Source organism: Anser brachyrhynchus (genome assembly GCF_964034855.1).
Source record: "Anser brachyrhynchus genome assembly, chromosome: Z".
NCBI classification, from domain to species: domain Eukaryota; kingdom Metazoa; phylum Chordata; class Aves; order Anseriformes; family Anatidae; genus Anser; species Anser brachyrhynchus.
The window spans coordinates 47,611,525-47,627,349 of record NC_137697.1 but is presented as its reverse complement, the minus strand read 5'-3'; the positions used below and the strand labels follow the sequence as shown (position 1 = coordinate 47,627,349).

Below are 15,825 nucleotides of genomic sequence, written 5' to 3'. Positions count from 1 at the left end.
GCCTTGCCTTGCCTTGCCTTGCCTTGCCTTGCCTTGCCTTGCCTTGCCTTGCCTTGCCTTGCCTTGCCTTGCCTTGCCTTGCCTTGCCTTGCCTTGCCTTGCCTTGCCTTGCCTTGCCTTGCCTTGCCTTGCCTTCCCTTCCCTTCCCTTCCCTTCCCTTCCCTTCCCTTCCCTTCCCTTCCCTTCCCTTCCCTTCCCTTCCCTTCCCTTCCCTTCCCTTCCCTTCCCTTCCCTTCCCTTCCCTTCCCTTCCCTTCCCTTCCCTTCCCTTCCCTTCCCTTCCCTTCCCTTCCCTCTCTGCCTTTTTCCTGCCTTATCTATTTTAATGATACACTTGGGGACATGATCTGTTTCTGCCTGTATGTTAATTCAATGACTGGAGTGCAGATTTTTTTTGGTGCATCTGAGTACTACAGTAACATAGAACGTAATAATAACATAGTGGAGGGAAAAAACAAAAACAAAACAGCAATCTATTGAAAGGTTGCTTCAGATTACAGAGATATGAATCAAACAGAACAGGAATGGAGAAAGACATACACAGAAACTGAGAAGATACCCAGCAGTACCTAGGTGAAAGAAAAGAAGCTATAAAATGCAAAACATTATTATTACAAAAAAAAAAAAAAAAAGAGCCAAGACTAATTCTTCTAAAAAGAAATAAGGAATATTGAAAATATAAACAAATCAGAGAAAATGCTACAAGAGTGATCACGCTGCAGCAAAGTTACTGGGTGACCTATTTCATGGTGGAAGATCACAAGATGATAAAAATGGTTGAAATGAAGAAAATCCCAGATTGCCAGTGTAAAAGAAGGGCAGAAAAACTACAAAGCGGTATGTCTGTTATGTAACCAGACTAATTAAAGAGTAATGAGACTTACAGGATAACCAGGCTCTATCATTGCTGGTCCTTTTCAGAAGACAGCCTTAGGCACAAAGGTTTTCTTTGCTTACTGAGGAGAGCAGGAACTCATTCATCATATTACTGTCTTTTACATGGTACTGTAAGTAAATTGCCCTTTTCCCGCTTTTGCTAAGGTTTTTTAAATATCCAAGTGCAGCGTTCAGCCTAAATGTGCCATTGAAAACTGCTGCTGTGAATGAGGATTGGAGATTTGTTAGTCTTTGTGGTCTAGTAAGACCATTCAGCTTGACCTATGTTTCTCCTCTAAAAACTTGCGAATATATGTCTGAATGAAAGAGAGAAACATCAAAGGCAGCAGATCTCCTTGTTAGCGTGCAGAAGGGAAAGGCACGTGCTGACCTGTGGAGGGACAGGTTGCCTTGTGATTTCATTAGATAGCAGTGACTCTCCATGGGCACAAAACACTCGAGACACAGATCTTTAGGAAGTCTGGTTTATTAGCTCTGCTTGTTGGAGCAACAATTCGGTTTTCGATTGTGCTTCCTCCATGACCGCCTGCCCCAACACCCATGCCTTCGCTTATGCTGGCCCAGCTCGTTAACACCGATAACAGGCCAGATCCTGCAATAGGCGCTTGTTTCCTCAGAGTGGCATTTCAGGACAAGAAATGAAATTGATTTTTTTTCTGATACCAGCCGCTGGATGGAGCTGATCCAAGAATATCTTGCTGATAGCATTGGGTCGACAGTGTCTGACAGCCATCCCACCGCCCTCAGGACTAACTTCTCTATTTTCAGTTTGAATCTGTGGATTGTTGGGGTCTATGGACAGCGTCTGAGGACTGGATGGGTGGTAACTGGGAAAAGCAAGCCTGTTGCCAGGAGGCTAAAATGCATTACAAAGAAATTCTGCCCTCATGAGAGCAATTTAGGAGTCTGCAGACTGAGGGAGCTTGAAAGCCATGAGTATAACTAAATTTTAAAGTGAGGGACAAAACCAAAACCTAATGGGATCAAAGCAAATCCTTCCATTAAGTTTAACAGGCTTCTGATCTATCTCCATCTGCTCAGTTTGATTTATGGGCTGCTTGTGGCATGCTAGCTTCAGTCCTGTCAGCCTCATGGTACCCTGCAACCATTAGTCAGGCCTCCAAAAGCAAGAGTCTGCCTTAGCATGGATCCACTTATACAAAATAATAGTTGGGAGTTTCTTGCTACATGCCTGCCGGCCCAGAGCCGGTGGAGCAGATCTGTGCTGCAGTTCTAATATCTGTAGCCATGCTTTGCAAAGCATATTTAAGCCCCACCTGATGCTTCTACTTACAAATGTGAGCCCAGCAGCTAGGATTTTGGGGAAGAAACAAGAGGTGTGATGAAACTCTGGACGAGGAGTGAGGGATAAATGAATCTGTCATGTCCTAGCACCACGGTGATGCTTACTAGTTTTTGTCTTAAGAGGAAGGTAGTAGCCCAGGGGAATCAGAGCTCTGTGGTGCAGTAAGAGCAGCAAGAGGTGGGCCCTGCTGCAGCAGGCTGCAGTCAGCCACAGCGATGGGGAGAGGGCGGGAGAGGAAAGGGGGCAAAGACAACACGGCAAGGATCACTTGCACTGCTGTTTGTATTGCTGGTTGTCTGCTGGGTGCTCTGTGAGCCTTTCAGAAAGGCTACAGGCACAACCCACAGTGTAGTAAGGAGATGAGCTGTGTGCTTAACGTTTGCATAACCTATATCACTCAGACATGTCAGCAGAAGTACGTCAAGCTTTCCCTCTGCCACCTCTGGGATGTTTCCACCCTCTGCTCCCCTGGTAGCTGCCCTCCTGCACCTCTGCTGCCCTTCACACCCAGGCTGTGCCCCTCTCATGAGCCCCTCCATTCCTGGATTGGGCACTTTTACTCTTGGGGGAGAGGAGATGGAGGAAGAGTTGTTTTGCATTTGTTTTCCCTTAATGTTTGAAGCATCAAATAATGGTGTTTTGCCCTGTTTGTGTATAAGTAGCGTATAAGTAGAATCATAGAATGGTTTGGGTTGGAAGTGACCTTAAAGATCCATCTCATTCACAAACACTTACGAACAAATATGTGCAGGTATCAGACATCTTGGTATTAAAACAAATGGGATATCATGTAGATCCACGTTATAAATACGGACATGTATGGTTATGCGTACGTACCAGACGGATAAATGTAATCTCTGCCCTGAGCCAGCACAACCAACATTTTAGAGCAAATATATTTCCTTACAAACATCAAATGCCAGAAACCGCACAAAGAGGGCCGCAACCTCTGGAAATCCCGAGCTGATCTGGATCGCTACTCGCAGCCTGGTAGGGATGCCCCGCGAGGCTGGCAGCATGTCGCAGCCGTAGCCCTTCTTGTGCTCGGGGTGCCTGCCTCAGCTCTGAGCCCGAGGGACGAGGGATGTGTTCCCTCCCTGTGAGACAGGGCCGGCCAGCAGGCACTTGAGTGCTTCCCAACTTCCATGACGCATTTGGTGTTTTGTTTTTTTTTTTTCTGACAACCCTCTGGCTTGGCGCAGTGGAGCTAAGCCCTCTTGAAGAGAGCACCGGATAAAATAGTGGCACTGTTGTAAAGATGAAACAAAACAAAACGAGGGAAAAAAAAATAGCCAGAAGAAGCACAGCTAGGCTAACAGTTATAGAAATCAGTGTCAGAAGCAGACTTTTTAATTATTATTATCATTTTATTTGTTTTTTTATTTCGGCGGGAGAAGCAGCCGGGAGCGGCAGCGCGCCCGCTGCCATCGGCCCGCCGCGATTCCCCTGCAGAGCCCTCGGGACCCCGAGGGGAGCCGACCCCCGCGGGCCCTCCCCGAGCCCCCCGGGTGGCCGCAGGGAGCTGGGGGGGGGGCTTTGGGAGCGGTGGAGGAGGAAGGAAGGAGGAAGGGGGAAGGCGCGGATCCGCGCCGCCCCTCCGCGGGGCCCCGCGCAGCGCCCGCCTCCCGCTTCCCTCCCCAAGTGGATGCTCGAACTGAAAGTGAAAAATAGCCAACAAACAAACAAACAAACAAAAACCCCAAACACACACAAAACAGTCACCAAACAGCAGCAGCAGCAACAACAACAACAAGAAGGAAAAAAAAAAAAACAGACCCAACAGCACGGGGACGGTGGCACATATCGGGCGGGATGGATTTTTGCGGGTAAGTAGGAAAGCAGCCCGCCTGGCTGGAGGATGCTGGAGCCCCAGGGATCGGGGGGGACACGGGGCTGCAGCCCCCGGGAGGGGTACGGGACGGGCTGAGAGCCGGGCAGGGAAAGCGGGGTGCACAGGGAAAGCGGGGAGAGCGGCCCCGGGGCACGGCTGGATGCGGGGGGAAGGCAGCGAGGCAGGGCCGGGAGGAGAGGGCGGCGGGGGGAGCCGGTGGGAAGTTTGGGAGGGTGTGCGGGGGGCCGCTCTGCTGCACGGGGTAGTGGGATGCGGTGAGGTGTCCTGCTCTTTCCCCAGGTCCTTAGGCCCTCTGCTCGGCAGGACCGAGGAGGGAAGGCTCTGCGAGGTCTGCTCTGCTGGCCAGGCTGGGGCAGGACGGAGCCCGGCGTGGCCCACCGTCAGCCCGCCGCTGGGTACGAGCACCGGGTTTGGGCACTGCAGGTGACAGAGAGAAGCCATGACCCCCCTGCCATGCCCCGGGCAATTGGTACAGCACACCCGTGCTGTGCAGTTCCCCCTCTGGAAGAATACCTACACCCAGGAAGATTCCTGCGTTTTTACCCAGGCAGAGGGTGAGGGGGGCTTCCAGTGTGTCATTAGAGCCTCACTTTTCCATGCATATTGTAAGATGTATCCTATTAAAGACACTGTTCTGCCCCCCAAGCGTGGCTGAGTAGATTTTCACTAATACACTTGCAATCAGAGTTCAGCCCCTTCCCCTCCTGATGCCCTACTTTGGCTGTAATGCAGGAAGGTACAGGGGATAGAAGACTTTGAAACCTGGTTTCAAAGGCACTGAACTGTCAGCAGCATGCTGCAGTACCCAGACAAAACCTTCAAAAGCAGCTGTCCCACGCAGAGCAGAACTCGCACAGCACCGTTTCATGTGAGGCTTTGGTGAAGAGGCTCCTCAGGTGGTTGATGCGAGGGGATGTGCTCATGCTGCAGCGGAAGCAGGAGCAGCCTTTCGACTCCATCTGCTAACTCCACAGAGGCAGGAGGCAGGCAGTAGCTGTGGGACCCATCCCGCTGAAAGATTTTTGGAGCTCCATGACTGGGATGCGGGAAGTAGCTGATGGGCACACACACACACACATAGGGAATGCGACCACATACGCCTTTTTGTAGAAAACCAGACTAAATTCTAAGAGGCACATCTCTGAAGGAGATGAGTTTTAAAATAGCAATTTGTTAAAAAAAAAAGGTATGTTTTTCCTCTTTCTCAAGTTTCAGAATACCCACATTTTCAAACTATAATCCTATGTCTTGAGAGAGAAAGTTTTGTTTTTCTCTCATCTTCTTCTTCCTCTTTTTTATTTTTTGAATCTGAAACTGGAATTTGTGCTGGTATTTTCACTCAGTAACATCCATCATGCAGCAAAATGGTCTGGGAAAACTAAAAAAAAAAGAGTGTCAGGGAAGGGGAAGAGTCATTTGAGGTTATTTGAGAGGCAGACCAGCATGGATACAGATTGCTAGAGAAGGGGAATTTGTTAAACCTAAACTGTTCTAGGTTTGGAGAGAAATATGTGGAGAGGTGATGTGTGGCCCAGCTTTGAAAGGAGTCCAAGTCCAGGCTGAGCAGAGGGAGACGGCAGTGTGTGTATGAGTGCTATTTTGTGCAGACCGCTTCCTGGTTTAGCTAAGGGTTAGCCTGGCTCAAAACATTGTTCCGGCACCTGCAGAAAGCTACAGGTAGACATCAAGTTAATCACCAAGCTCGAGGAGCGCTCTTTGTTGATGTTTTACCCTTTTATTTTTTTTTATTTTTTTTTTTTGGCAGCAGTTACCATGAAGAGGAGTAAGGATGGAGTGGGACAGCATTGTGGCAAGGGCTGAAAACTTTCAACAAGCTGGCCTACCTGACGCCTAGCTCTAACTGTCCGTGGGCGCCCTGCGGACCTAACAGTGCAGCATGATCAGGACGAGGAGGAAGAAACTGTGGGTGTCTTGTTTCTGCTTTGCAGCCGCCTTTTTCCTTCTGGTGACATTCCAGGTACAGGGGAAAAAGGGCAGGGGGCATGCGTGTAGTTGCACTCAACATGTGACAAAATTTGGCAAATTGAGAGAGATCATAAAAGGCAGAAGATGTTTTTCGTACAAGACTGCTGTGAGAGGAATATTTGAAGAAAGTCTGTCAGCTCTCTGTCAACTCTGTTAGGATAGCGGTAGCAGCTCCGTAAGTGACATTACACAGAGAATGCCCTTCTTGCACAGCTCCTTAGCTCCTGGAGGAGTTCCTCACAAGTCGTGTACCAGGCCACCCCATGTTGCATTGCCTCCATCCTGTACTGCTCTCCCAGTCTCCTCAAGGCCTGGAGTTTGAACTGATGAGGCCGGGAGGCAAGGCTGGGCCCATTCCAGGCAAATGTGGAAGCCTTACCAGGAAAACCTGAGCAGTCGTGACTCAAAGGCTGTGCTTAGCATTAGGAAGTCCAGTAGCTGGTCAATAAAAGAAAATGAATGAGAAGAAAATCAGTGTGGAGGCATATTAATTTACAGTAGGCGCAGTCCAGCCTAGCTTTTCATTAGAAGAAAGCAACTTTTACACAGATTGAACCAGCCTTAGCTGGCAGCTGTGGGACTTTCAGAAACTTCAGTCATGAGAAGTGCAGGATCTGCCCCAGGGATGTCTCCATTTGGGCTGTGCTCTGAACTGAAGCTCTTGTTCAGACTGGTACCTCAGGTGACTCCCTGTGGACCCAGCATATGGGTTTCTGAAGTTCTCCCAGGCCAGCTGCTTGCTCTGAATGGGAATGACTTTGTGGGGGCAGGTGTTGTCACTTTTGGTTCTGTGCCCCTAAGCTGGCCATCCAAAGTTTGATGTGGCTGCCCTAATGTGGGAACAATGCTAGCAAATCTTTAGGAGCTTTACTGGCAGGTTTTGTGACTGCACTGCACCTCCACAGCTAAGCAGGTTCGGATTTGGGATTTTCATCTGACGAGTTCACTGCACAGTGACACTCGGTGCCCTGCTGCTGGGACTGCAGCAGCATGTGTGCTGTGGGTATAAATGGTATATTATCAATCCTCAGGAGTTCAGAGAGAGCTGCTAGAAATTCAGAAAAAGCACACAGATTCCTTGAATTCTGCTAGGGCAAAATTTGGAAACAGAAAAGGAGTATGTTCCTGGAGAAACCTGGACATGAAGTAGCTATAGACTTATCAGAGTTATACTGCTGCACTTATATCTTACCGCACTGTTAGACAAATAATCCTTGTCCCCAGCTAGTATCTTGTCCACTTGCCAATGTGGGAGTGTTTTCTGTATTTTTCTGTGCAGCTGCACTTTGCACAGCCTCCTGTGTGTGCTGTCCCAGTGTCCTGTGTTGCACAGAGCCTATTTAGTTTAGTTACAATCAGTGTATTTTACTAGACAGTAAGAGTGAATGACATAGCTAACAGCAAAATGAATGCATGCGGTAATGCTATCAGGGAAGATAAATGTTTTCAACCAACTTAATGTAAACAACGCTCTCCTGCCTTCCAATATCCTCCTTCAGAGCCATCCAAAAAGTGGAAATGCTGTGAGCCAAAGCTGTCTGGTGGATATGAGTTCCTCCATCGCTCTTGCAGCTGTTCTTAGGGTGGCATTAGGCACTGCCTGTGGAGATGCACACAAAAAAAGCCGTTTGCATGGTGGCAGGAAGGTCTTTGCCCCACAGAAGCTAAGGGTGGTTCCTGTGTATCCCGCAGCACCACCTACCAGCACCATTACTGTCTCTTCACTGACTCTCCCTCAGCAGACTTCTCTGCCCCAGGACACTTTCATGAAAGGTACATCCTGTAGAAAAAGGTGGTGGTTTCATGGGCACCTGAATTAGTGAAGCCTGACTTTCTGAGGACTTCTGTCTCATGGCTGATGGCAAGCCCTGTTAGAGGTTCTCCTACCGTTGGGGAGCTTGTAAGGTTCCTCGCAGGGTTTCTGATCTGTACATGATGGTTTACGCAGTCAGGTCTTTTACTTCTCTGCCTACAGGTGGGATTTTTCTCCTCTGCCTGGCCAACAAGTTATAGTTAGGTTTTCTTTAAGACCTGTCTGCATCCAATATATCCAGTCATTGGTTTAAAAATTAATTAGGGTGGGCACAGGTGACCACACAGAGATGTGAAGACCTCATGACTTTTTTTTTTTTTACAGCAGTTTTCCAGGATAAACCTTGCTACTGGAGGGCTGTCCTCTGGTTTATGCTATTTCCAGAGAGAAAGCAGAATTTGTCATCTTAACTTTTGTCTGACACAGCCATATCTCAGTACAGAAATTTAGTTTTTGCCTCCACCTTACCAATTCAAATTGAAGTACCCCCTATTCTGACGTAAATCACCTGGACAATGGCTGCAATGAGTGAAGTGCATTCACTTCCTTGACTGACAGTAACTTCATGGAGACTTACTTAGTGCTTGATGTTTGAACTCTAACATGCAAATGTCCTGGCTAATGGCAGTGATGTGCTGTGATACGTATGCTTTTTCCCCTGAAGGTTATCACTGAACTGAGCGATTCAGAGAATAAGGTGGCAGTAGACTCCAGTTTACACAGTGGTCCACTGAAGCCTGAGGAGAGACATGATTTCCAATTTAAGAACAAACTTGACGGCAACTTCAGGACAGAGTCTGATGCAAACCAATACCCCATCCTGCTCTGGTGGTCTCCCCTGACTGGAGATACAGGGAGACTGGGTCAATGTGGAGAGGATGTTTGCTTCTTTACTATCAACAAGACCTACCAGCACAATCAGATGACAAGAGCTTTTCTGTTCTATGGTAAGGAGCTGTTTCTTTCTAAAGGAGAAACTTTCCCTCCTGTCCAGTTATTTTCCTTTAGAGATTAAATATTCTAGGTGGAAATCAGGAGCAGGAAGCTTACACAGCTCACTTTGTTAAACTTTGCCTGATGCTGAATCTATCGTCACAGGTCCAGAGACCTCTGCAAAAGGACTCTGAGAAGTGACCATGCACATCTGTGGGATGACTGTTGTCTTGCCTCATGCTGCTTTCCTGTCACATGTGCTCCCTGTTTATGGGAGAAAAGATAATTTCCTGTAGCTGCCAAGTCATGAAAAGACAGTCTGAGATCAGGACATTTTTCTTCCCGGTCTTTTGGCTTATCACCCCCAGCAGAGGTTCTGCAAGGCCTTTGTCACGCTTGTGCAAGACTCTTGTCTTAAGATAATGCCCTCACTGGTAACTGTGCAACTGCCCTGCTGCATGTGCCAAGAGATTGCTAGCAGACTGTAAATGGAAAGCACTGAAAGAAGTGCATTGATTCTGCACAAGGAACAGCAGCTAGTGCAACATGCTGAGCTGCTCTGGCTCTGCTGCCTAAGAAACTTCTTACTACTTGTGCTGTAAAATCAAAACACAAGAGGCACCATTGTTAAATTTTTTCCCCACACCATTGCTTTGCAGATGAAAAAAAGAACTTTAGTTGGAAAAATAAAGACATAAATTTCTGTGATTGGTAGGTTCAGCCCCTTTGTCTGGAAACAAAACAAAACAAAACGGAGTACTGAATTTTCGTTCACTTGCTGAAGACACAGGTGAACTGGAAATAAGGGCTTTTAACGTGGTTGTTAACAGTAAACTAAAAACTTCTCATCAGTAATCTTTTCAGAGCGCCAAGTAGGTCAGCATTGTCTGTTGCTAACATAGTGGTCAAGCATGAAGGCAAAGGAATAACAGTGAGGGAATGAGAAGCTGACCTAATTAAAGACAAGGAAAGCTAGGTTTGCACCACGTGAAAGTTGTGAAGTCTGGTGCTTTTGGTCTCTGGCAGCAATTCTGCTTGCCTGTTTCAGCATTAAAAGAACTACTACTGTTCATTTTTAGCAGGTTTGTGGACATTATTACTTATTTTCAAAAGGTTATTTATACTGGGCAAAAGACCTTCCCCGTAGTTTTTCTTTTTCTAGTGGTGCTGTCTTTTCAGTGTATATAAAGGCAAGTGTCAAAATATGCAAAAATCTTACTTGTTTTTAAACCACGATAAATGACCTCACAATGCTAAAGTCTGCAGAGACAAAGGACATAGGTAGGGGTTGACATAGGTCATCTCTCCTCTGGAAGTGAGCCATGGCACCCACTTGCTCGATTTTGTCTCTACCTTTGGAGTAGAGTCTCCAAAGTAGTATCCAAAGTCTGCCTTTTCAATATCACATACTCCACAGAGTTTTGCTTGTAGCATGAGCTGCCAATGCTGTTGCTTCTGAGGAAAACTGTGTCAGCAAGAGCTGGATCTGATGTAGAGGGAGATGCTCAGCTTTTCTGCACCAGAGAGTTGAGTCCTTGGAGTATAAATCCCGAATGAAAGAAGTCTCCTAAGATACAGCACTTCTCCCGAGAGCATCTGTCATTTGTTCCTGCACTTTGCCACATATCTGAGATTTTCTAATTAGTAGTTTGCAAGTTGAAATTGCTTGTAATTACAGTCTTGCTGTGCTTTCCTTATCCCTTCGTAAGCTCATTAATTTCCTTCAGCTCACAGGGGGGGCAACATGGTGGTGGTATCTTCCCTTCAATGCTCAAAATTTTTTGTCTGCTTTCTGGATGGAGATTGATTAAGTGTTATATTAGAATCAGCCAATTTGGTGTGCTTTTATCTATTGTGCTGTTTATTTTTCTCTGTGCCTAATTCTCTCTTTGTTTAATAAGTTTTACACATTATGCTTCTATCCCTCTCTCACCCCTTTTCTTGTGTCATTCTTTCCTGCATTTACCTTCCCTCTCCCCTGCTCTGCTACGTCTTTGAGATAACTCTTGCAAGAGGCAACCCTGAACAGCTATGGTTTCAATCCACAGCATTTCGTTATTGTCTATATGCACTGCAGCTTCTCTTCTGGACATCTCTTAAAACAAGGTGTTTTCAAAACCAGATAGACTGCATGAGCTACTCTGTAAGAATTTGATTCATTCTCATTTTTCTTTGCCTTATTTCATCACTACCACACAACAAAAACAAAGAAAGCAAACAGCTTTTTTGTTTGTTTGTGTGTTTTCAGTGAGTGGCACAGCCCTTCATCCTCTTAGTGTTTGGGGCCTGGGACCACCCCTCAGTGGAAAAAAGAATGTCAAATCCTTAATGGTCTTAAAAAACAAACAAACAAACAAAAAAACCCCACCTGATGCTCTTTGAAGGATCATTCTCTATAGGAGGTTTTTATACTCCTGGCAGATATCATCCATCTTCACTGCTGTAGTGAAGTCTTCTATTGGTTTTACAAGGTCACCCTTGGAGTCATCTTGGCAGGCTTATGCAGCTACAGAGATCATTGGGCATTTTTTTCATTCATTCTTTATATATTAGTTTTTAGATGAAAACTTTTTGTTACTTTCATTAACTCCCTCTTTTCCCCTTCCCCTCTCCCTGCCCCCAGTGGTTTGAGGTCAGGTGTAGAATATAGAATGAAAGGTCATGAGTAAGATGGAGATGGTAGAATAACTTGTCCAAAGAAAAGGGGTTTGTGTTGTTTTCAAAACCAGCTGTTCCTTTTATTTTTTGGTTTATGAACCTCACGTGCTTGGCAGAACAGGTTAAAAGTTTCATATGTTCAGTGCTGGTACACAAGTCAAAACCAAATATAGTTCTAAGACAGTGAGGAAGTGTCATGGCAGAGATTCGTCAGCTTTGCATTTAATCTGAAAAAAGGCTAGTCATATGAGTGTAGTACAGCACTACTGAAGGGAGAGAAAGGTTCTGATTCATGACTTGATATTTTGAACTCAGTTTTGCACAGACCAGTCTTTGAGAAGAGGTTTATAGGTTTGACCTGAAGCTTTGACCCTGGTTTTCCTAAATTGTTTGAGGAGCTTGCTGTCCTTCCAGAAAAGTGCAAGCAGCCGCAGTGGTCTGCTTTCTGCATTTAGATGTGGTTCTTTCTCTACTTTTGCCACTAGATTGAGGAGCCATCTTTTGCCAGAGGCCGTTTCCTTTATGTATCTGGTAGGCAGCTGTGATACATCATCTCTTAATTTTCTCTATGATAAACTAAATAGATTGGCTTCCAAAGTCTCTATAATATATTATCTTTCCAAGACTTCAAGTCATTCTTACAATTTTTCTCCTTAACTGCGTCCAATATTTTAGCAGCTTTTTTTTGTTGTTGTTTTGGTACTGGAACCAAATTCATCCCTGCAGTGACCATTTCCCTCTCATTATAAGACAGAGGAAATGCCATCTGTTCCCCTATTTACATAGCCAGGGGATTATTAAGCATCTTATTAGTCTCCCTTCAGTGCAGTAAAATACAAAATAGGGAGGCTTTGAAATGAGGGGCCTTTAAACTAACATGACGTGAATGTAAACCGTTTTTAATGTTAACTACTGATCTCCCGTCTCTAGATTCTTCTGCTGCCAAATTTGCTTCTATCTGTCTTCACATTCCTTTGTCTTTGTATGAATTACTCTCTTTGTTGTGCTGCCTTGTAATGTCATAAACGCGGTGCTGTAGGGCTGATATTAAATTAAAATTGAATTTCTGTATATTGTACTTGTGTGACATGACAGGGGAAGGCCAGATTAAACACTATTTGCTTTTGTCTAGGTACTGACTTCAGTATAGACAGCCTGCCACTCCCTCGAAAAGACCACCATGACTGGGCCCTTTTCCATGAAGAGTCACCAAAAAACAACTACAAACTCTTCCACGAACCAACTATCACCTTATTCAACCACACCGCGACCTTCAGCCGCCATTCTCATCTACCACTGACCACTCAGTACCTTGAGGGTGTAGAGGTCCTCAAGTCCTTGAGGCACATGATCCCACTGCAGATGAAGAACAGCCTGAGGAAGCAGCTTGCTCCACTCGTGTACGTGCAGTCTGACTGCAACCCTCCTTCTGATCGGGACAGCTATGTGCGTGAGCTGATGTGCCACATCGAAGTAGACTCTTATGGGGAATGTCTGCACAACAGAGACCTTCCCCAGCATCTCAGAAATCCAGCTGCCATGGACAACGGGAACTTCTTTAAAATACTGGCACAGTACAAGTTCATTCTTGCATTTGAAAATGCTATCTGTGGAGATTACATCACTGAAAAGCTCTGGCGGCCACTGAAGCTGGGAGTGGTACCAGTGTACTTTGGGTCTCCCAGCATTGTAGACTGGCTTCCCAACAACAAGAGCGCAATCTTGGTATCTAATTTTTCACACCCTAGGGAGCTGGCCCACTATATCAAAACACTAGACAAAAATGATCAAGAATATGAGGCCTTCCTGGAATGGAAACTGAAAGGCAACATTTCCAACCCAAGGCTGCTTACAGCAATGAAGGAGCGCAAATGGGGAGTGCAAGATATCACCCAGGACAATTACATTGACACGTTTGAGTGCATGGTTTGTAACAGAGTGTGGGAAAACATCAGGAGGGAAGAAAAGGTACTTGTGACTTCGTGTCTTGTGAGGGCTTTAAAATGGCCATAGGTTCAGATTTGCCAGAGGAATTTTGATTATCAGATTTCTGGCCAGCCTACAATCACTGGTATTGCAGTGTAATTGGGTTATACATCCTCATGCCAAAAGTTGTTGCCAGAAGGTGTGAGTATGTGGCCAGGGCATGTGTTCTTCATACTGCTACAGTACTGGCACTCATGCACAGTGACTGTTGAGCTGGTGGTCATCTCAACAAAAAGCTTGAATTGTTCAGGGAGGAGGTTTTTGTCAGGCTACAGTGAAGACCCTGACTTGCTGACTTGCTTTAGAAGACCACCCTGAAGGCTACCAAACACTGGAACATGTTGCCCAGAGAGGCTGTGGGATCTCTGTCCTTAGAGGCTTTTAAGACTCACCTGGACATGACCATGGGCTTTAAGATCTGATTAGACGTGCTTGGAGTAGGGGACTGGACTAGATGATCCCTGGAGGTCCCTCCTGATTTAAATACTCTATGATTTTCTGAGTCTGTGTATATGTGGATGCATGCAAGCCTTTAGTGAAAAAATGTCATTTTCTCTGGCCACATTTAGTGACTAAACATTGAAATATTGATGTTTAAGACAGGTTGTGCATTTGTGAGAGGAACTGGACCTGTTTCTGCAGGTCTAAATCTTTCAGAAGTTACACTGATAGAGACCAGCTGGAAATGGCTCTGTTATCTGGAAGCCCGGCACTGAGGGCCCACCAGACTTGCAAGGTTGTTGGCTGTGATACCAGGAGGTCATTTCAGAGCCACCATGAGCTGTTCAGTCTCCTGAGGCTGCTGGTTGTGGTGGACTGGGCATTAAACAGAGCATAAACAAAGCATTACCTGTAACAGTTATTACAGAATGAAGTTAGAAACTCACACCATGTGCACCTCTGAGTTAGTGAATACTCATTTTAATTACCATATTCCTTTAAGGTTTCTAGGTTTATGTACCAAGAACCATTTTTTTAAAAGCTCTTCATGGGCTCAATTATCAGCATAGGTGGAAAAACAAACAAACAAACAAAAAACCACAACCTTATTGTGCCCAATAATGGAACTGACCAATGGTTATAGTACCCCAGAGTTGTCCTATACCTATTAGGCCCTATTTTTACAGGTGACAATCTGAGCAGTACACTAAGTAGTCAGCCAGTAGAAGGGAGATGAAGAAAGCATTAGAAACTATTAAGGTGAACTGAAGTGATGGGGAGTGCAAACTAGTAAGCATTTACATTACATTTAGCCAAGCTGTCCTAGATGAATCCAGTGGAAATCTAGACAGTTGTCCTCTCCTTAAATTGGGAATAAAACCATGGAAAGGTATAAAAGGGATGAGATACAGAGATTCTTTTTGCATGCTTTTGTGACTCTCCAGTCAAGCAGACTGTGAAGACCAGTCTGCTTTCCTCGTCAGATTCATACCTTGTCTTTTTCTCATTAAAATAATCTCATGAAATGTGTGCATATTTAACATGAAAATGGAATATAGTGATGAAAGTAGAACTTGTTTCCTTAGAATTTCAGATTGGCTTAGCTGATGCTGCTTGTTTGTAGCCAGATCTGATATGAGATTCTGGCTCTCGTCAGCATGATTGCCCATGGATTGTTCCTCCAAGCAACTCATGGAGAGCTTCCCCTTTGACATCCACAGGGACATGGCTAGAGCCTATGGTGGGAGGGTAAATTCGCTGAAATGCTTTAATAGTTTATTGATGGCATAGAGCCTTTTTTTTTCTTTCTTTTTTTTTTTTTCTGTCTGCCTGGGTCCCTGAATAACCTCTTCCTTTTATTTCTCTCCATTGCCAGGGATGGCTACCCCAGAGGTGGAGTGCTCAGGTTAACCATCTGAGCTGCCCCAAACCCGAGGCTTTCTCGTTCTCATCTTCAAATGCTGGCTGGAATTCCCTCCAAGAGATGTGGATAGCAAGTTTTGAGCAATCCAAGAAGGAAGCCTGGGCACTGAGGCAGCTGGTGGAAAGGAACAGGAATTTTACAGCTCAAGAATTTTGGATGCTTGTATTCAAAGAATAAACGCAACAGCCTGTAAAACAAAGTGACCTTCTCAGAGGAATCTATGGATTTTTATTTTTTTTTAATTTTTATTTGTTTTGCAGGTGGCCTTACTGTACGTAGGATTGTAAACCACAGGAAGTAGACCTGTAAGACTGAATTTAGTATGCTTAGTGCTCAAGGGGTATAAGGAATGCTAAGCAGAAGAATCACCCTACTGGTTGATAGGAGTATGTGTGTGTATGCTAATTGTCATTAATTCATGTGTTTTAGCATCAGAGCACAAGTTTGTCAAGGTTCTCAGGGACAAGGGTCCAGCACAGATCTAGCCCTCGTGACGCAAGTGGAGCTCCCTCCATCTTTAGGTATGTGCCT

At 45.5% G+C, this 15,825-nt stretch overlaps 1 protein-coding gene across 2 annotated transcripts; it reads left to right on the top strand.

The window, feature by feature from the left end:
- Nucleotides 1-3,443: 3,443 nt before the first annotated feature.
- On the top strand, nt 3,444-15,493 carry FUT10 (fucosyltransferase 10). Of its 2 annotated transcripts, none has more exons than XM_080572647.1 (5): nt 3,444-4,028; nt 5,823-6,032; nt 8,518-8,800; nt 12,577-13,412; nt 15,247-15,493. In XM_080572647.1, exons 2-5 carry the CDS (start codon nt 5,952-5,954, stop codon nt 15,469-15,471), a joined length of 1,425 nt encoding a protein of 474 aa, XP_080428773.1. In that variant the 5' UTR covers nt 3,444-4,028; nt 5,823-5,951; the 3' UTR covers nt 15,472-15,493. The 2 variants fall into 2 exon arrangements, with proteins under 2 accessions (XP_080428773.1, XP_080428772.1); XM_080572646.1 differs by having other exon boundaries at nt 5,820-6,032.
- Nucleotides 15,494-15,825: the final 332 nt, after the last annotated feature.